Here is a 20,701-nt window from a genome sequence, read left to right on the forward strand (position 1 = left end):
GACCATCAGGAAAGGAAGTTAACCGTCTGAAGAAAAAGTAGACAGACATGAAATGACCTTCAGTTGTTGTGGATTTAACCATTAATTACCCAATGTGCTCAAAGGTGTTATCTCCGCTCTTACGCTCTCTGGGAGCTCAGCATCATGCTGTGGCTTTACCCAGGACGTGAGGGTGAGCTAAAGGCTTTGGACTGGAGAGAAGGAGGCTGGAGCAGTGGAGGCAAAGCTCTCCTAGTAAGAAGGAAGTCACGTTTAACAGGGCCGCCTTGGTGTGATGTTGGTTGTGATTGGTTTGGGAGTGATTAAAAGAAATGCTTTAATCAGCAGGCTGTCAGCTGATTACAGCGTATGACTTTCATATCCCGCACAAACCAACGCCGAGGTTCATTTCTGAGTTTGAGTTAAATCCAGCGCAGCAGAAACAAGCCGAAGGTGTCAGCACCAATAGAGAGGCTGCATGTAGTAGAAGCATTGTGACTGTTCAAATCTCCACCTCATGCACCAGGATCAGTCAGGACAAATGTTCATTAATGTCTGTGAGCTTAATGTCAGAAACAGGTAGGACACAGATCTTTGTTTATTCATTTGTATTTGCAGTGTTGGTTTGTTTAAATATGGCTTGAGATGATTGTTGGTGGTGTTTGTAGTTCTGTTTCAGGCTCACGATAGATGCCTTTGTCTTGAGTGTGCATGCATGAGTTTTGTACATGTGACATTAAAGAGGGAGTACTTTGGGGACTTAAGGCTGGTGCATGCCCGTCTTGTTTCTCATCAAAAACTGTTTGTTTTTCTATCATGAACTTCTTGCATTTCCTGGGTAACTTCAGGACATTCAGGCCCCGGTATTCTCAGGAATTTAGCTTCTCACATGCACCTCAGCAAGAGATTATCTGTGAGATCTGTGAGATTATCTGCACTCTCAAACTCAAATACTCTGTTTGGTTTGGGTGGGGGTGGGTTGGTGCTGCAGGAGATGGTCTCACATAGTGCTGGATGTGAATTAACGTCACTTTAAGCCGAAGTTTGCAGGTGCATGAAACTCAAGTCACTGTTAAAGTTCTCAAAGCTGCTGTGCATGTGGAAGAGAGCAAAGGAGTTGAAGCACTGCTCTTGTGCTTTATGGAGCAATCCTTTTTTTGATCTTGCATTAGCATAGCAGCTGGATTATGAGCATATGTAATGGTTGAAATATTTAGTCATGCGCTATATGTGTTATTGGAGGATGCCTCTAGAGGGCACACCAACGAGTTCTGACTGTAAAAAAATGGATGTTATTTTGCTCAGCTCGAAGTGAGGTCACCACAGAAACTGCTCCCCCTGGTGGTTGGCTGCAGTGTAGGTCAAAAAACCCATCTCTCCATTCATTCCAGATGGGCTGTGGTCAAACTTCGAAAAATGAATACACCTCATGTATTTGAAGATGTCATTTGGCTGCCTTGTATTCATGTCCTCTCTTTTTCTTAAAATTTTCATTTTCATTTGTCATAAGAAGTTAAAAATGAGATTTTACATCACATTTAATGATGATTGACTGCTGCTGTTCTTGTGTATTTTTCGGGGGATTGTAAAATATGTTGGGAGAGAAAGTCAAGAAGAAATTAGACTCTTGAAAGAATAGAATAAAAATTTTCAAGTCTGAATCTGAGCAAATGCAACACATCAGTAGGAAGATGTAAAAAAAACAAAAAAAACAAAAACAGATGCTCAAGACAGCCATGGTATATACTGAAACATAAACTTCCACCTATTTATGCTGGCTTGTGGATTTCATTTGGGTGGAAAGACAAATGTCCCCTCCCATTTTCCAGTAGAAAGCTGGCTCGCCACTTATTTTGTAGATTTCCTCAGCATGGAAAATAACTGGACTCTGAAACAACTTTGCAGACTTTTGCTGGCTTTATTGAAGATATAACATACATTTCACAATTCTGAACAACTCTGGATAGATGGACCTCTTGTCCAACTCTTACTTTTTTATCACCTTCAGCGCCATCAGCATGTGTGTATGTGTGGATATTGCCATCATCACAAATTCCCTGGAATGGCCCTTGACTTCTTATCTGTTAATGCCATACTTAACTTTCAGTCAGTCTCCAATGAAACATGCTTGCCCTGCCAAGAATTTAGCCATGTCTCTATTTTATTAACTCCAGGTCTCAGTGAGGTAGTGTACGGCTTGTTTCGGGGGAGCACGTGGATGCCTCAGAGTCAACTTTGACAGAAAGATTGTCTTTTAAAACTTTTGAAAGTTTGGTTGTTCCACAGGAAGAAAACTTTATGCAACAGCTGCAGAACATTTTGGCTTCTCCAGGCAACATGGAAGTCACCAAACACATGTTCAGTGATAATGAAGAAGGTAGAATCAGGGTCTTGTCCATCTCAGCTTGTGTTGTCTTCCTTGAACTAGATGTTTCAGCTCTTAGCTTCACAAATGAGCAACGTCAAAAAAAGGGCAATACATTGTTGCGTCCAGGATTTTGTTGGTCAATTAGGCAGTTGCATTTTGCAACAAAGGAAGCAATACATCCTCAGTGTTGCATCCTCAATGCATCTGACCAGAGGGCCCCCCCACCCCAGAGGCTTGTTAACACACGTGCATGCAGAGACGTCTGCTCTTTGAACAGCACAGGTGCTGGGATAGACAATAACTACATGTCAGGGTTACATCCTCCACATGTCACCTGGTGTTAAATGTGGAGAGCTTGATAACTGTGCACACACACAGTCATCAAACTCCAAACATGCCTCACAGCTTAGGGGATGATTTGCAAATGACTGTAAATGTTTTTGGAAGAGAGTTTGCTTTTCATGTGTTACATTGCTATCACAGGTGACTCTTACCTTTCACCTTCTTTCCTCAATAAAAAAGCAACAAAAAGAAAGTTCCAGCTCAGTTTTCTTCCTGAAAACTTGAATCTCATTTCTTTACTAAAATACATCCAAAGTTTCTTGAGAGATTTGGGTGTTCTTGACAAATTTTGTGTCATTTGAAAACGTCTGATCTAAGCTATGCAGAGCTACAGGATGAAGAGGGTTTTTCAGAGGCTGGGGGGCTACAGCATTGTGTAACAATCCACAGCAGCTCTCCCTCTGGCTGTCAGACTGCGTAACACCTCCTCTGTTTGTCTTGGTAATGAGTGTTTGAATTTTTGCACGAGGAGGGGAAATTAAAGCGCTGTTTTTTCAAGGTAAATAGCCTCATTGTTGGTTTTGAAGCAGTAGGTGGAGAAAAAAAAAGTGAACAAAATCAGCATGTTGGGATGAGTGTTTGTCGGACTTGGTGAGTACTTCCAGCCAAATGTGCTTCATAGACATGCTGCTTTGACTCTCTGTAATTTGACTTTTTTGGTCCTTCAGGGTTGCGAAATATGGAGAACCATGTCGGCCATGGTAAGAGGACACAGACATCCAGGGATGAAGTGAAAGTTTTTGCCTAATTTGATGATGAATGCGTGTTTTACCTTCTGCCTCATCATTCTTGCAGCACCAGTAACCACAAACGGATCTGTCCTGCACGTTTTGTCCCCTGAAGACTGTGACATTGACATCTTAGAGAATGGAAGGACCACTGACGATTTCATAGACATCAAAATCAAAGAGCTCTCCTCTGGGGTGAGTTCAGAAGCGTTTTCACAGGTGCTGGATTCGTGAGACGAAGTGCTAACTTTGTTTTATTCTTTAAGGAAAATGAGGAGCCATTCTTCGTGGCGAACCTGGACAGTATGTTTAAGAGGCACCTCAGGTGGCTCACTAACCTACCTCGAGTCAAGCCTTTCTATGCAGTGAAGTGCAACAATACACCAGCTGTGGTGCAGATGCTGCGTGTTCTGGACACAGGTTTCGACTGTGCAAGCAAGGTACCGATCAGCATCTCAGACTAACCATCCAATCTTTGTTTTGTCTTCTGGAGTTTCTTATCTGAAGCTTGTTTTGGTGAAACACAGGGTGAGATTCAGCTGGCTCTGTCTCTTGGAGTGTCACCGGAGAAAATAATTTACGCCCATACAACCAAACCTCTGTCACACATCAAGTACGCCTGTTCTCAAGGGGTCAACATGATGACCTTTGACAGTGAGGATGAACTCCTGAAGATTTCTCTCTGTCATCCCAAAGCTAAGTAAGTAACCAACAATTTCTACTCTCTGGATAACGAAATTTAAAAGGTACAGAGTTAATTTGAAACAAATCTTTTGTGTTTACTTTCAGGCTGATACTCCGCATTGCAGTGGATGACTCCAAGTCCCTCCTGAGACTGAATTTAAAGTTTGGAGCCAAGTTGGAGAACGTAAGCAAGCTGCTGGAGCGTGCTTCTGAGCTGGACTTGAACGTCATTGGAGTCAGCTTCCACGTCGGGAGCGGCTGCACTGAATGCTCCTCATTCAAGCAAGCGATCGCAGACGCCCGACAAGTCTTTGACATAGCGGTGAGTCGTCTGCATACAGAACGTCACGGTACCTTCTCACGTTAGAGGAGGAGCTTTTGAGTGAGGGGCATTCAAAGACAATATGCTACAAGCTTTTAAATTCAAAATAACTCTTTGAAACGTATCACTTCACATCAAATATCTCAAATCAAGCCAATAATTTTGTCTTGCCTTTAAAGATTGTTGTATGTCAGATGATTTTCTTTTAATGCATAGTCTGGTGACCATAGTTATATTTAAAAAGTTTTTCAAGTGATGTCAGCTCTGTAAATTTGTCGACAGCTCTTTCTTTGAACTGTCACAGGTCATTCAGGAAATTCTGCTTTGTTTACCTGCTGCAGTTTTGCATACGGCAACAGGTAAACAAACTCTGATCAGAGGTAGACAGAGGTACAACAGATGGTGGTTCTCAGATCAGCCTGCATGTGATTGTTACTGAGTCGCATGAAGACATGTTTTTGATGATCAGCTGTAGTTTAATGTGGCTTGGAATGCAGAGTAAAAGTCATTGCTAAAGAAGGAATAAAAGATATTTAAATATTTTTGGATAAAAATAATAACAGTGTGATTACTGATCTGTTGCCTCTGGAGAGATAGTGCAGATGCAAGACGGCTCACATCTTAGCAACTCGGCTCTAAGAAACTTTAAGTCTGCTTATTATTTCTTGACAATGATGTTTGTCTGCAGGAAATTTAAATTTGTTCAAGTTACGGTTAATAAGGTGATTCTAAAACTGTTTCAGACCAAGGTCTACTTATCCCCACCAAAACACTCATGGACCACAGAGCTAAAAAGCCCCAGAATAACAGCCCAGATATATGTAATAGAATAGAATAGAATAGAATAGAATAGAATAGAATAGAATTACTTTATCAATCCAAACTGGGAAACTGCTTATTTACCAGATAGCAAACTGACGTAGTATAAGTTTGCGTCATACATGCTTGACAAAGGCAAACTAGAGCTATTAGCACTGCATTAACATTAGCTTGTTGACAATGCTGAGGTTTCCTCTTCCTCATTTTGTTTTCTTTTCACTGTGCCCATCCTGAGCCACTGATACATGAGGGTGTCATCTGTAGGCTCATTAATGGAGTTACGTTAGCTTGACCGTTAGTTTTCTCTGGGAGGGGGAGGGAAAGCTCAAAGAAACTTTTTTTCTTCACCCTTTACTGCTTGAATTTATTAACAATTATACAAATAGATTGTTTTTATGTATTTTTTTCATTCTTACAGATGTTAAATTAATTGGCAATTGTAAATTTGAGTATAGTTCACAAAATAATCTGATAAGAGACAGTGGATAGAGTAGGAAACAGGATGAGAGTGGAGAGTGGCATGCAGGAAAGAGGCCACTGGTTGGATTTGAACCCCGGCTACCCATGTTAGGGTGAGCCTCAGCGCGACCATAACCACTAATTTATCTTTACTCTAAGGTCAAAGCAACTCTTATAAATCCTGCCAAACCCTAATTTAGCTGACCAGAATTTGAGAAACACTACTTTAATAGAAGCACATCATGGGCAGCACACATCTTCCTATAAAGATTTTGAAAATTGCTTGCCCCAGTTTTACATCCAGTCTGTGGTCTCTTTCCTGTATGTCCTTCCCCTCACCTTTTCACCATTTTTCCTGCTTTGTCAACCCCCTCCATTGACATTGAACTGACGTCTTTTTCAGAAACTGATGGGTTTCCAGATGAGTCTTTTGGATATCGGTGGAGGTTTCTCTGGCAGAGAGGACTTCCAGGTCAAATTTGAAGAGGTGACTCTATAAAAAATATATCGCTTCAGTAATGTGCTTTGATAATTGAAAATGTCTTCAGAAACACACATTTCCAGTGCAGACTGTGCTGAAATTTAAATAATGTTGTGGTTTGAATTCACTTTGGACCTTTTTGTATTTTGCCTTTCCAGTTCTCAGAGGTCATTAACGGAGCCCTGGATAAATACTTTCCCCCAGACAGTGGGGTGAAGATTATGGCTGAACCGGGCCGGTACTACGTAGAAGCAGCGTTCACACTGGCAGCAAACATCATCGCCAGAAGAGTCATCACAGACGATATGAAAGAACTTTGCAGTCAGTATTAATACATTTTCACAGCCGTGTAAACACTTCCTGTTGATCAACTGATGAAACTGAATGAATGATTCACTCCTTTTGTTTTCCTCTCAGATGATGATGATGAAAACTGTCCCGACAAGATGATGATGTACTACCTAAACGACGGCGTGTACGGCTCCTTAAGTTGCCTTATCAATGACGCTGCCCACACTGCGGTTGAGCCGTACCTTCACAGGGTAAAAACAACAGCACTGTGACACTAGTGATCTTGGACACATTGTGAAATTGATGATACAGTTAATTCCTTATAATAGACTGTATTAGTATCAGAGGAAAGTGAGTTATTAGACCACCTGTTATTCCCAGTCTGACTGATCTCTGTGTTTGGCCCAGGCTGTGGACAGCAGCGAGCAAAGATACCCCTCGGTGGTCTGGGGTCCAACCTGCGACTGCCTGGACAAAGTAACTGACAGCCACTGGTTCCCTGAGCTGCACGTGGGGGACTGGCTCCTCATCGACAACATGGGGGCGTACTCTGTCAGTCTAACTACTGATTTTAACGGCTTTGAACGAGCTCGTATTTACTCTGTTCTGAGCTCTGAGATTCTGCATGCTTTAAACCTCTCCCACACCTATGAGATTATCCACGACTGACCTGCTAAAGTGACCCGTTTTAACCGGCAGGTGAATCTTTTTATACAGTTTAATTTCACAGCTTTCCACTGTCCACCTGGTTTAAATTCACACTTCAGTCAGCTACAGAGAAAAAAACACCAGAAGCTCATAGAAATCTTCATGCTGTGGACGTTTTCCCCACTGGCACTAAATTATTTAGTATCACAGTCTAAAAAAGGGGGACATCCCAATCATTTTTTATAATCCTCTTAGTTTGGTCAGCTGCTAAAATGAAACCCAGCGTGTTTCCCTAATGATTAAAAGTCCAACTCAGTAAAATAATACATAAAGCAGCTGCATCTGGGCACAAGCATCAGGAAACATATACTGCAGACTCTGTTTGGCCGCTTTAAAGCTTGAAGTACTTAAAGTATATAAATGAAAGTTAAATATCACTGAAAACAGATGCCCATTTGTCCAAATCTAACATCTTGCCTGTGAATACTCTCGTCTCCAGCCCTGATCCACATGCATGTCGTGTGTATGCTGGTTTCAGAGTGTTGTATGCTGCTGTGCTGATGCTTTAGCATGTAGGCTAACTGAGCAATAAGCGGACATGCCTGGTGTTACCTCTGTCTGCTCCTGATAATGGTTTTTTTGAATAAACCTGAAGGCTTTAAACCAAAATGATGTGTATTTTTTTCTTTTCTGCTGGTTCTTACCTCTGGTCCTTGTGCTCTCAGTCTGTGTCGTTCAGCAATCAGTCAACTTTTATTAATATCCAACTCTGGTACAAATAAATTCTCTACACAAACAGCCATAGGGTGCCCTGTCAATCAGCTGAGCTGAGCCTCTGATTGGGCAAACTCCTGTTATTAATATCTTCTAAACCCATTGCCTCACATTTTTAAATTTGAGGTTGCTGCTTGGTAGAGAATAATGCATATATATAAAAATGCATTTTATCAAAACAGTTTTAAATTTTGAAATACACTAAAAAATAAAAATAGCAATAGCAATAAGATGTAAATGGTTAAAATTATTATTTTTTTTAAAGTTTAAAGTTAAAGAAAAATAAAAGCTCTAAAAATAACATTTGCTTTAGTCACAAAAAAAGAATAAAAAATAAATAATACACTAAAAGATAGAATAATTACAGAACACTATTTAACACCTCCAGCAGACTGTTTCATCATCTTGGAGCTTTTTGGCTGAAACCAGCATTACCAAAAATTGAAGTTCTTTGAGGATCAGCTAAAAGAGAGGAGCCACAAGATCTGAGAGGTTTTCCTGCATCATTAACTAAAACTTCTCTGAGATGTAGTCCAGTGCCAGGCCATGTTGTGCCTTAAAAACTGATAAAGGGGGTTAAAATTAATCCTGAAACCAACAGACCTCTGGTGGAAAGATTTCTTTTGTTTTATTTTTCTGTGTATTTGCCGTACATTTCTTTTAATTAGATGTAACCATTGCACTAACTGGTAGCTTTTGATTTTTTGTAAAATAACGTTTTTAAAGATTAGTTTTAAAGATTATAATTACTTTTTTAAATCTTATTTTATTATTATTAATAATAATGATAAAAAAATTAATTATTTTTTTATTTATTTTTTATTTTCCTGGATGCAGTTTATCATTTCACCACTAGGTGTCGCCCTGCCCATGGTCACCGCCTCATCTTGACAGCTGCGCTTTAATTCCTCAGATTCTGTTGTTGTCTGTGCAGCACACACCCGCACGAGCCCACTGAGCCCACTGGCCACGCCCCTCTGATGAATAATTAATCACCTGTCGTCGCCGGAGGAGGCTCGTGCCACCGGAGCTCTTCAGACGTCAGCTCGTGCTCACCGGAGGAAGGGAAATAATGGGTTTAATATCACCGTCCGAGTGATGATACGGATTTACAGAAACCCGGTAATAAAGGGGGGACTGGGAAGAGCGGGATTCCGCCTCGCACACAACGACTCCGCTGGTTTCTACCGGCGATCTGTGGAGGACGCAGCCGCACACTGAGGGCTTGATATTAACCCGACCGTGACCGACCTATTATCTGCCGGTGTGACGGTTTTTTTCTCGTCGCTGCAGATTCCAAGGAGAACAAAACACTCAGGTATGTTTCCTGTTTATTCGAGCTCCCATGGAGCGTGTGTGAGGGTGCGCGTGTGTGTGAGCACGAGGGAAGGAGAGATGGATGTAGTAAAATGGTGTGTGTGTGTGTGTGTGTGTGTGTGTGTGTGTGTGTGTGTGTGTGTGTGTGTGTGTGTGTGTGTGTGTGTGTGTGGAGGAAAACATCGCCTTGTGCAGCACAGCCATCATATAAAAGGAACCAACAACACCCATAATTCATATCTAATTTATGCCCCCCACGTTTTTGGAATTATTATAAATCTGTTTCATAGTCGTGTGTTTTTCCTCTGGTGGGGATATTTGAAAAAAAAAAAAAATCGGTAATGGATGTTGAAATGAATACTGTTGAAATATTGCTGGGCCAATGTGAAACCTCTATCCAAGCAATGTGTAAACACAAACACGTTTCCATTTTGTATTGATGAGAGGACAGCTACAGTTGTAGTGATGCTGCAAAGGTTCGTCGATTAATCGATTGTCAGTTGAGGGAAATGTAATGGCTGTTGTTTGATAATTAGTAAACAAAGCAATATGTCACACGTTGGCTGGTTCAAGCTTCTTTTTAAAGCTGTAACTTGGTGAAATATATTGCGATTTGACTGAAAGAAGGGATTTTAAAACGTAGTGCGGATTAACTTATGCTGTGTTTATCATTTTTGGAATATTGTAGACTCTTAAGGTGAAATAAGTGACAAGCTGTTAAAAAAAATAAACAGATAAGTTATGGAAAAAAAAACATTATTTGGAAAATGAATTAACAGTTGCATCCCCCATAGATGAAAAAAAAGAATTCTAGTCCCCAAAATAAAACCAGGAAGTGTTAGAAAAAATGTCAGCATCGGCACGTTTTTAATACATGGTGCAGTTACGTTTGTGCATATGAAGATTTAACTCGTCCTACCAATCTTTGCCTCTGTTCTGTTGTTGTTTATGCTTTTCTGTCTTCAGATTCTTTATTCCTGTTGCACATAGTGTGCAGGACGTCTGTTTACGCCAGCTGGTGGTTAACAGTTGTTTTGGCAGGAAACAGAAATCCTTTGTGGGGAAATGACGGGATTATCTCTCACAATACTACGTCCATTATTAATCCATATTATTCTGCAGGCCCTCCTTATGAGCAGAGTCCATCAAACCATCCATCTAAAACCCGTATAGGCAGTGCATGGAGACTGGGACAGAATATCAATACTTCAACATATGATTGTCCTGACTCAAGCCATGGCGCTGAATGAGTAACTTCTGTTATGCTCCATGAGATCTGATGCCAGGTTACTCAGATGTCAAGTTGGAAAAGCTGACTTTGGTTAGGGTAGTGTGAGGAGGAAGAGGCCACCCACTGTCGTATGTACATGAATTCATATATTTTGAGTTTCTGTGATGTTTAGTTCCAGTATCTTTGCAAGAGAAGAGCGTAAAACTAAAAAGTACCAGTAAACAAAAGATTTAGTTTGTGATGTGGTTCTTTGGATCAGCCCTGAGCTTTATACAGATTTCTACAGACCTGGTGTGATAGTGTTCCTTGAATACTTGTTGTTTTTCTTCCATATTTTGTTTCCTCCTTTAGCTCCTCTCCATCTCCCTTCCTTCCTAGACAGTAGCAGGGCAGATGGATGTAATCCCGCGTTAATCTGCCTATCCCTGTAGTTCACAGTCTGGCTTTAACACTGCTTCAACTGGGCCCCCTACCATGTCAGTCATTACTTTAATTAGATCACTCACACAGCATCACCGCTGCTAATTAAAAGAATACAAAACCCAAGGATTCTGTTAAGTCTGTTGGCTGTTCTTTGGTACGTATAGTTTTGAATAATTCTTAAAATATCCCTACATTCATTCTGCAAATTGATATATTCTTGGATTGAAGGTCTTAACCTGTGGGATGATGATGATACGTTTGTATCAAGAAATGCACCGTAAAATGATGAGATAGAGCAGAAACCCACAGAGATCTCAGTTCATCTTTCTGACTTCCTGTAGGAGGAATGTGTGTGTGAATGGGCAGTGTGTGATTTAATGCTGCGGTGTCATCTTCCATATGGTGAGAGCAAGAGCCCGCCTGGCGTCCTTGATGAACTTTCAGAGAGAGATATCTCTCTATCTCTGATCACGAAGCCCCCAGCAGTCAGTGGCTCTCTACTTTCACTGGTTTAAAGCAGGGGATTCTCAACTGGTGGGTTGTGAGCCAAAAGTGGGTCTCAGACCTGTTTTCAATGTGTTGTGGGCCCATGCCAGGGAGAAAATTAAAGCACAAAAAAAGATTCAGTAGCTTTTATTTTGAAGGGGATTATTTTTGTTGCCATCGATTCACACTTCTTGGGTGGGATAGTGTCTTTTGATCCTAAAAGTATGGTGGCCCTGAGAGCTCACAGCACTGAAACTTAAAAAAAACACACCCAAGAAGACAATACACGAGCAAATTGAGAAAACATCTTCATCAATTTGACAACATGTGCCGAGCATTTAGAAAATGCACTGCACAACACATTAGAAAACAAGCTGCAAATACACTGCCACACAACAGAAATGTTTCCAGACAACACTTTAAAGTGATGCACATGTCCAGACACACTTATTGTTGATGTAGATTTTCAGTTACAGCAAAGGCTAGCATCTGCATGACACATTCATAGTATTAAAAAATATCAAAACACTCACATTTATCTCATTTTCCTACACAACTGATGGAAAGAAAACCACAATAGAGCTGTGACTGAAAATCCACGGCAACAACAAGCTTGTCGGGACATGTGCATTACTTTTAAGTGTCCTCTGGAAACACTTCCGTTGTGTTGCGGTGTATTTGGAGAGCGTTTTCCTAATGTGTTGTGTTGTGATTTTAGCAGCGCGTTTTCTAAATGCTGCACATGTGTCGTCAAATTGATGAAGATGCTTTCTTAATTTGCTTGTGTTTGTCTTTTTGTGTGTGTTTTCATAAGCTGCAGGGCTGTGAGCTCTCAGGGCCACCATATAAATGACACCCCAAAGAACAGAAGACTACTCACACAATTTGTTTTCATATGCTAAATAAGCTTAGCGAAATGTACGTACGACTACGTTAGATGTGGCCTTTGTCCATTTTTTTTGTTTTTGTGCAGCGAGGTGTTCCAATGAAAAAATGAAGCTGTCAAAACTGGCAGTCTGTGATATCCTGCAGGTCCAAACTGCACTATCCTGTCAGTAAACAAATGGGAGAATGTAAAAAAATATTCTTGATTCAAAGCACGTCTTGTAATTCAGAAGTGATGGTGGGTCTCGCAGCCAGAGGCGCTGAAAATCACTGGTTTTAAGTATCCAACATAAAAACTCTCTCTGTGGTTAGGGATGGGTACCAAATTAGGTACTTTTATAGGTACCGACCGATTTCTGTCAAAAGTACCGGGTACCAATTCATGAAAAATCAAAAGTTACCATGTTAAGGTACCTAACTGCGTCCTTGTGACCGTGAGAAAGTGGGAGAGTAGGTGATTTTCCATGCTGATCGTGAACACAGCATTATAAGGTTATATTTTGAAGAATAAAAATGTTAAATTGAAAAAGAAATACATTAATTCATCCCCGCAGCGTCTCAGCGCTTTAACACAGTCGGACGCTGAGCATCTTCTGACTTCAGTGGGGAAGCGTAGAGTGGGTTGTTCCACTGTGGAAACTGGGCGGTCATTGGATAAACGCTGGGCTTTGTCCCGCCCATCGGACGCTCAGCGTCTCTGGGGGTCTATGAGGCAGTGGGCTGGCCTGGACACTGGGCTTCTGCATGATGATTGGATGATCTGTCTGAGGCTGAATCCCTTTTTGATTGACAGTGAAATGAGCCAGTCAGTGATCTTGAAGTATAACCCTCCACCGGAGCATCTTTTCAGTTGTTCTGGACTGATCCGGAGGCTTTATCGATCCCCAGCGAGTTTATCTTTCTTAAAAACGACGAGCGTTGAGAGAACACTGGTAAAATCCCTGGAAAAACACCCGGTTGGTAAGACAGGGTCACAGATCATTTTTTTGAAAAAGGAGCAGAGGGCAGAATTTACATTTAAATGAATAAACAAATTTATGATGTAGGCTGGAAAACAATTAGCTTCCCCTCCTTGACTGACCAGCAGCCACCACTGATTGCCAGGTACAGGGCATCGGTACAGTATCTTTTCAAATGTGAAAGGTACCCATCCCTTTGTGTGATACAGGTAACAGCAAAGCCAGATAGATGATGATCAGTCAAAAGAGTTGTATGGCAGAGGATCAGGCTGACAGCTAACATTTTTTTGAAGTTAAGGCTGTAAAAATACAGATACCATTGATACCAAAGCCCAGGAATCATTTTTAGTATCCTGACACAAAAAGTTGGATCGGTGCATTCCTATTTTGCGCAAGAACTTGGTGAAGAAATAAGCTGAGGCTCCTATTCTCCAGACTTCCAGTGCCTGAGACATCCATGAGTAACGCTGTTCACGGACAGCAGTTTCAAAATTCTGACCAAACATAATCACAATAATGAAAATCAACCCATTTGTGAGGCATCACCTGCTGCTCACCAAGCTCTGCTGAGCTCTTTGTTTTTTAAATTTGAAGTTAAGGAACAGCTACTGAATACCATCTTTTCACTGCAGCCTGCTGTGGTAGTTTTACAGTATCTGGGTACTTTATTTCCAAAAGTTTTCACCCAGAGTTGCAAAGAGGTCAGTGGTGTGAGGCAGCCTCCAGCGGCTCGAGACGACTTCAAAGAGTGTAAAAGTGAAACGAGTTTACAGCCTGAAGAAAGGGTAAAAGGTGAGAGAATCAGTTGGCCCTTTGTTTGTTTATCTGCAGGAACTTTTCACACACACGCACACACACACGCGCACACACACACACACACACACACACACACACACACACACACACACACACACACACACACACACACACACTACCTTCCTCTGCGTAGGGAGTCCTGAGCGATTACAGGAAGTCAGGATTGGCTTCTCTGGGGAAGAGAGATAAGAGTGCAGTTGTGTGTTTGTGTGTGTAGGCGGGTGTGCGCTCACTTTTCTTTTATAATACACACATAAAGACAAAACTAAGCTCCGTAAAACAAACCAGTCGTGTGTGTGTGTGTGTGTGTGTGTGTGTGTGTGTGTGTGTGTATGTGTGTGTGTGTGTGTGTGTGTGTGTGTGTGTGTGTGTGTGTGTGATACTGAGCCTGTCCTTTCCTCACAAGGAGCAGAAATGCTTTGTGTGGTTCGATGAAAGGTGAAGTCCCCCCTCGTTGTGGGGCAGGAAGGTTCAATCACAGCATGTAAAACAAAAGCTGACCGACACGAGGGGAAGAGGAGCAGGTCTTTAGAGCAGGGGGTGAGTGTGTGAAGTTTCCAGGGTGAGGATCAGCACCGTGCTGTGTAAACAGACAGGTAATGGATTTGATCTGAGGACAGGTAGAACAGGTCGGAGGATTTGAATTTAATTTGCATGTAGTCGATTCAAGTTACACTGTGGATCTACAGCCATGCTAGTGTGTCTGAGGGAGAATCGAGCAGAAATATTTGGTGTTAAAACAACAAAACCAAAGTCAAAGTGTAAAAAAGCTGCAGTTCCTTAAGTGTCCACTAGAAGCTGGCTGCATAAGCAAGAGAAAGCCCATTAGAGCCCATGTTAATAATGCCCTTTATGATGTAGATGTCAATATAAATGCAACCATTTACTACGTCTATATGAGTAAATTACGTTTTTCAGCGGGGGGAGATGGGTCTGGTGGAGCCGGTCAATCAAAATCCTGCTCGTTAACTACTGTGGGTGAGAGCAGTGTTCTCTTTGGATGAGAGCTCAGCATGGATATGAGGAGAACATGTGAGATGACAGAGACATAGAGAGGCGCTGCAAGTCAGAAAAGTTCAAGCAGCTCACGCTCCAACTGAGGATGTGTCGCGGTAGTTCAGGGAGAAAGAGCGGGGCCATCTTGAGAAAAGACGACGGACATCATGGAGAGGATCAAAGGGTGGAGTGCCCAAGATGAACGCCACCTAAAAGATTTTTTTTGTCTGTTTTTTGGATCAAAAATCTTGGGTAGTTTTGGTGTTTACACAGTTAGAGAAAACAATATTATTTGGGTCTTGAAAGATCATCAAAGATGGGCTAAGTTAATCGAGTTAATTTTTTAACCATTAATTTGAGGTGTAATTAATTAATGTGTTTAACGTGTTCAAGTGACAGCCCCTAAACCAAACATTTTACTAGCTAGTATAAAAACAGTTTTTGCCCCTATATGCCTTGTTTATGTTTTAACAACTGCATGGTGTCAGATGTATGTGGCGCTTAGTTGTTTTGATTATACCAAATTCATAGCTTAGATCACATCTAACTTAACAGTGTTTCACAGTGAAGTCTTAACATTAGTGTTTCTTGTTGACTTTCTTTAATGCTGTAGAAAATAACAGCAGTACCAAAGTAGGTACGGCGCTGCAGACTTGACTCTTTTCTTTACTTTGAACAATGTTTCTTCGGCTCACCTTGGATAGTTTCTGTGCTGTCTCCTTCCTCAACACCTCTTTTTCCTGCTGGTTACTCATCAGTCCCTAACCATGGAGTTGAAGCTTTGTGTCTTCCAAATAAACGTTAAAAGTATCATCTCTGTTGTAAAGCCATGCTGTAGGAGAGTAGATTTTTTGCCACATAGTCAACAGGAAGAATGGGACACCTTTCTGAAGATTTATTGGACTGGTTTTGTGCAGTCTAATTTTCTCAAAAGAAATTAAATTTGCTATGGGATTTTGACCAATCAGAGCCAAGTATTTACCCAAACTGATTAAATCTTGGTTTATGCTTGATGCGTCTGCACAGCTCAGTGCAAATGAACGGCTTCATTTTAGCAGCCTCGCCCCCTTGCCTCTTTTTTCAGTGGCAAAATTTCTGCATCACAAACATCAAAAATGTCTAACTGTTACACAGAGACACGCAGGCAAAAAGGAGCAGGAGTGTCTGAAGAACAAAAACTGGCATTCATATGTTTAATCACACAGAGATAACTGATAACCGCGTGATGAACACTCCCCGGCATGAAATTGTGCTTGCCCAAATAGTAGAGGAGTTACAGTAATGAGAATAGCTTGCATCAGTTATTGTGCTGGTTATGTAGTAAATCAAAGAAGTAGACATCAAACTTGATGCTAATGCTAGATAAAAAGTTATTAGTCATTCATAGACATGATGACACAGCAACAGTCATGAAGCTTTAACCAGAACACATCATTTACATCTGGATTAAATCTCACAGCATCATCCACCATGCTAATAGTTATTTAATGTGAATCCGAACAAGCTAGCAGCAGCTCCTCCAACATGATGATGTGTTTTATTCTGCATCAAAATGAATGAAAAGCAACCAAACAGCAACAAACAGGTGAGTTAGTCACAAAGTGGTTCCAGTAGTTTACAGCTCGGCTCAGAGCTGCAGGGAGGCGAGTGTGGGAGAAGAAAGCAGGACGCTGCCAGTAAACATGACTAAGAATTAACAGACACATTGTGTGATTCAGGCCTGTGAGGGGAAGACCACATTAGGCCGCATGAAATCCTGACCACTCAAGGCTATCAGCGCAAGGACACATCTCCATTATTCAGCTCACACACAGCGGGCCTGTCTGATAACAGGCATGTCTTTTAGAAAGGGTTAAATTTAGAGAAGAGGGAAGAAAAGAGTCACTCTGACAAAAAAAAAAGTCATATCTACAGCCTGGTGAGCTCAGAAAGAGCCAGAAAAACATCTGCCGCAGAAAACACTGTAAAAGTGTTTTATTTCAGCTGGCAGAGCAGGCGCCCCATGTAAACACGGGTCGTCTGTCGATATCATGTAGTATTTGAATTTAACATACAGTCACTGTGAAGCTTGTAAGAAAACAGATTAAATTCAATAAAATTGTGAAAAAACAACAGTCAAGTATCAGAAACAAAGCAACAGACTACACACACACACACACACACACACACACACACACGCACACACACACACACACACACAGGCACATGTGCATCTACATACATGAACACGCAGTAATTTAAACACATTCATACGTGTTTGCAGTGATTCAACAGGAGAGGTTTTTGTATTTCGTGTGTAGGACAGAAAAGTTATTGGAGGTCAGACTGAGCAGGAACTGATGACAGATGGTGTGTGTGTGTGTGTGTGTGTGTGTGTGTGTGTGTGTGTGTGTGTGAGAGAGAGAGAGAGAGAGAGAGAAAGAGGGAACGACACACATGTTCCTCTCCCCCCTCTGCTTCTCTCACACACACAAACACAGACACACACACACATGAGCCTCTCACCATGTCAGTGCTGAGTCACACTTACTGGCTGCAGACCGCAAACACTGACTCAGATCAGTTTCTTCATTTCACCCTGAGCTCTTGATGTTTTGCACCATTTTTGTCGTCTTTTTATTTTTTCCTTTTCTTGAAGCAACAGGCGAGCTGCATACATTGTCATTTGTACACACAAGACTGGAAAAAAAACGATAAATTTATTAAAAATGCTTGAAAAGAAAATGTGAGGAGTATTTAACTGTACAGTCTGAAAAATAGGTGGTGTGGTGGCTGTGACAGAGGGTGGAGCAGAGAGACACACAGCAGACGAAAAAACACCACCACCATGGAGGTTATGTTTTTTTGAGAGTTTGTCTGTGAACAACATAACTCCAAAATTAACAAATGGATGTTCATGAATTTCAGGAAATGTTCAAAATGGGAAAAGGAAGAAGTGATTAAATTTTGGAGGTGATCTAGATCCAGGATTTTTTTTAAAGGATTCTTTATCATTGTGAGATAGGGCTGTTTTCACCATATGTATAATTCCATGATTAATGATCGGATTGCTTTGTAAAACAATACAAGACAAGGTCACCATAATTTCTGACAGATGTAAAAGTAGAATCCAGATCCTGGCAACATTGTGGATACTAAGATCTGGAATATGAAATATGTGCTGGGTCATCAATTGTAGCAAACAGTCTGCTGATAGGGAGTATAACATTAAAGTAAGACTAAAGTGTTGGTGACAATCACAATATGCTTGGTGGAGGTCTGTGCTCTCTGAGTGCTTTTTTAGTTTTTTTTAGGGATAATCATAGACTGTTAAAAAAAAAAGTATGTCATCTTGTTCAGCTCAAAGTGGAGTCCCCACAAAAACTGCTCCCCCTGGTGACTGGCTGCAGTATGGGTCAAAAACTCTGTCTCCTCAGTCATTCCAGATGAGCTGTGGTCAAACCTTAGAAAATAAATACACCTAGTAGAAATGTTCCTCACATCCTTGTGCTGTGGTGATATGAAGATATGATTGGACCATGTTAAAAACAGGGTTTTACGCCACATTTCACAATAACTGACAGCTGCTGTTTTTGCATATATGGTTTTTTTCTATAGCAGTAAGATACCCTGGAAAGAATAGCCAAGAATAGATTAGACTTTCAAAAGAATGGTAGCATTAAGATGGAGGTATTTTGGCTTTAAAACCTTACTATGGTAAAGGCAGCATCTGTTGTGTTTTTGTCATATTTTTATGTTCTTCTTTCACAGTTTTCTCTCCTTAATCTTCTTCTCCGTATCATTTTAATAAGACTTTGAGTCTTATTGTGTGTGTTTCTCTTCGTCATAACATTCCCTCAGGCTACATATTTACACCTAGCTCTGAAAATATTCATTACATCTATATGTTTCTTATGCCTGTATATGTTTTTTTTTGCATATTTGTTTCCATTTTTGTGTCATCACACAGACACAAAGCAGTCATCGTCTACTATTTTCAGCCTTTGTCTCATTTCTCTTCTGTTCATTTGCATAAAAGGCCAACATTTGTCTTTCCCCGACACACACCCTGTCATGTTATTTTAGGAGCTGCTGTTCAGTCGAGCATGTTTCTGTGTGTGTGTGTGTGTGTGTGTGTGTGTGTGTGTGTGTGTGTGTGTGTGTGTGTGTGTGTGTGTGTGTGTGTGTGTGTGTGTGTGTGTGTGTGTGTGTGTGTGTGTGTGTCTGTGTGTGTGTCTTTCTGTCTTGATTTTAAGCTCAATCTCATCATTCCTGCTCACTTGTCACTGAGGATTAGCACACTGACACACATTACACACACACACATGCAAAGCTGCAGCAGCCGCCTTGTGTTCGAGTAATCCAGACGTACAGATGACACCAAAATGCAGATAGTTTGAAATCTTTTCTCAAACAGAAATTTAGCTTTTTTTTCTCGAGAGGCCGTTCAAGAAGTGCTGGTCTTCCTCTGGTGCTTCTTAGAGAGGTTGTACAAGGAGTTGTTGTGGGTTTAGTTGTTTATTTTTGCATTATGAGTTAAAAAGGGATACCTCTCTGACACACACACACACACATGTATATCATCACCATCTCAACACCGTGGTTTGTCCTTGTGGAGTCACTGCGTCTCCTGCTCTCTCTCTGCACCTGGCTATAGATCACCTGATCTCCTCTCCTGTGGATACTCACTCTCACACACACACACGTTTACACAAACATCCGGGACTGCTCCCTTCTTGGGAATACATAACAAGCCCAAGAAGAAGAGTGAGGAAAGAGATCTGTTTATCTTTGAATTACTGAGTGACATTAAGATAAGTACGGAAAGAAAATAACTTCAGTTGTAAGAAAAAAAAGAGATGAGTCGTTCAGAGTAACAGAAACAAACAAATCAGGTTGTAGTAACCTGAGGTGGCCAGCAGAGGGAGATGAAGATCAGTAAGAAGTTTGCTCCAATAGAGAACTCAGTGTGAGTGTTACTGAGTCTTGACCCTGATGTTTGTAGCATCATCTCATCGCACACTTTAAATAAACCCAGACATACATTAAGGTCTTTGTTTTTAAGAGCTTTTCTTTGAGCGTTTGTTTGTCAATTTTCAATAAAGTTTGATTGAAACTTATTCATGATGGAGGAAAAAGCTCAATGTTCTATTGTTAACTGTGAGTTAAATCCGTGTGACACTTACTGTGAAGTTTCACACACACACAGGCGTGTACATCAGGTTATATCCTAACACATCCTCATTAATGCATCGCTTAGCAACAGCAGACGGTTGCCTGGCAACAGCACAAGGCAGAAAGTTGGGGTGTGATCAAAAGTCTTACAGAAGTAAAAGAGAAGGGGGTTGGTGTGTGTGTGTGAGAATGTGTGTGTGAGATAAATCCAGTGCCTGTCAGTAAATAAGATATTCTGTCGACTCAGCCTCTTAAATGCAGATCAGTCATGAAGCAGGAATTCAAACCACACAAACAAACCGGAGCTGATTCTCTGAGGACCGCTCTGTCACCAACCCAATGTGGGCTGAATTATAAACTGCTATAATTACTAAAGGTGTGGTCGTGTCACAGAGCTGTGCTAACGTAAATCTGCTTTTGAAGGCTGGCACACACACACACACACACACACACTTATACACACACACACATATACACACACATACACTTAAAAAGAGACTTCACATGCTTGTTGCACTGGAGCATTTTTTACTGTCATT

At 41.1% G+C, this 20,701-nt stretch overlaps 2 protein-coding genes across 4 annotated transcripts in view; both read left to right on the forward strand.

Moving 5' to 3' along the window:
• The first annotated feature begins 457 nt into the window (after window positions 1-457).
• LOC141809726 (ornithine decarboxylase-like) lies at window positions 458-7,424 on the forward strand. The gene is made up of 10 exons (XM_074696893.1): window positions 458-558; window positions 3,358-3,390; window positions 3,485-3,612; window positions 3,684-3,857; window positions 3,945-4,117; window positions 4,207-4,423; window positions 6,105-6,188; window positions 6,341-6,503; window positions 6,600-6,724; window positions 6,882-7,424. Exons 1-10 carry the CDS (start codon window positions 531-533, stop codon window positions 7,140-7,142), a joined length of 1,386 nt encoding a protein of 461 aa, XP_074552994.1. The 5' UTR covers window positions 458-530; the 3' UTR covers window positions 7,143-7,424.
• A 1,417-nt stretch (window positions 7,425-8,841) lies between these two features.
• LOC141809103 (protein TANC2-like) overlaps window positions 8,842-20,701 on the forward strand; it is a 37,593-nt gene continuing 25,733 nt past the window's right edge. For 2 of the 3 annotated variants that reach the window (XR_012599987.1, XM_074695921.1), the window contains exon 1: window positions 8,842-9,213. The gene's annotated coding sequence lies outside the window, so the exon portion shown is untranslated. The remainder of the gene's footprint in view (window positions 9,214-20,701) is intronic. The other variant, XM_074695922.1, reaches the window with a different exon arrangement.

The sequence above is a fragment of the Halichoeres trimaculatus genome, unplaced genomic scaffold, assembly GCF_033239565.1.
Source record: "Halichoeres trimaculatus isolate MK-OKI-2021-1 unplaced genomic scaffold, fHalTri1.1 fHalTri1_scaffold_20, whole genome shotgun sequence".
In the NCBI taxonomy this organism is placed as follows: domain Eukaryota; kingdom Metazoa; phylum Chordata; class Actinopteri; order Labriformes; family Labridae; genus Halichoeres; species Halichoeres trimaculatus.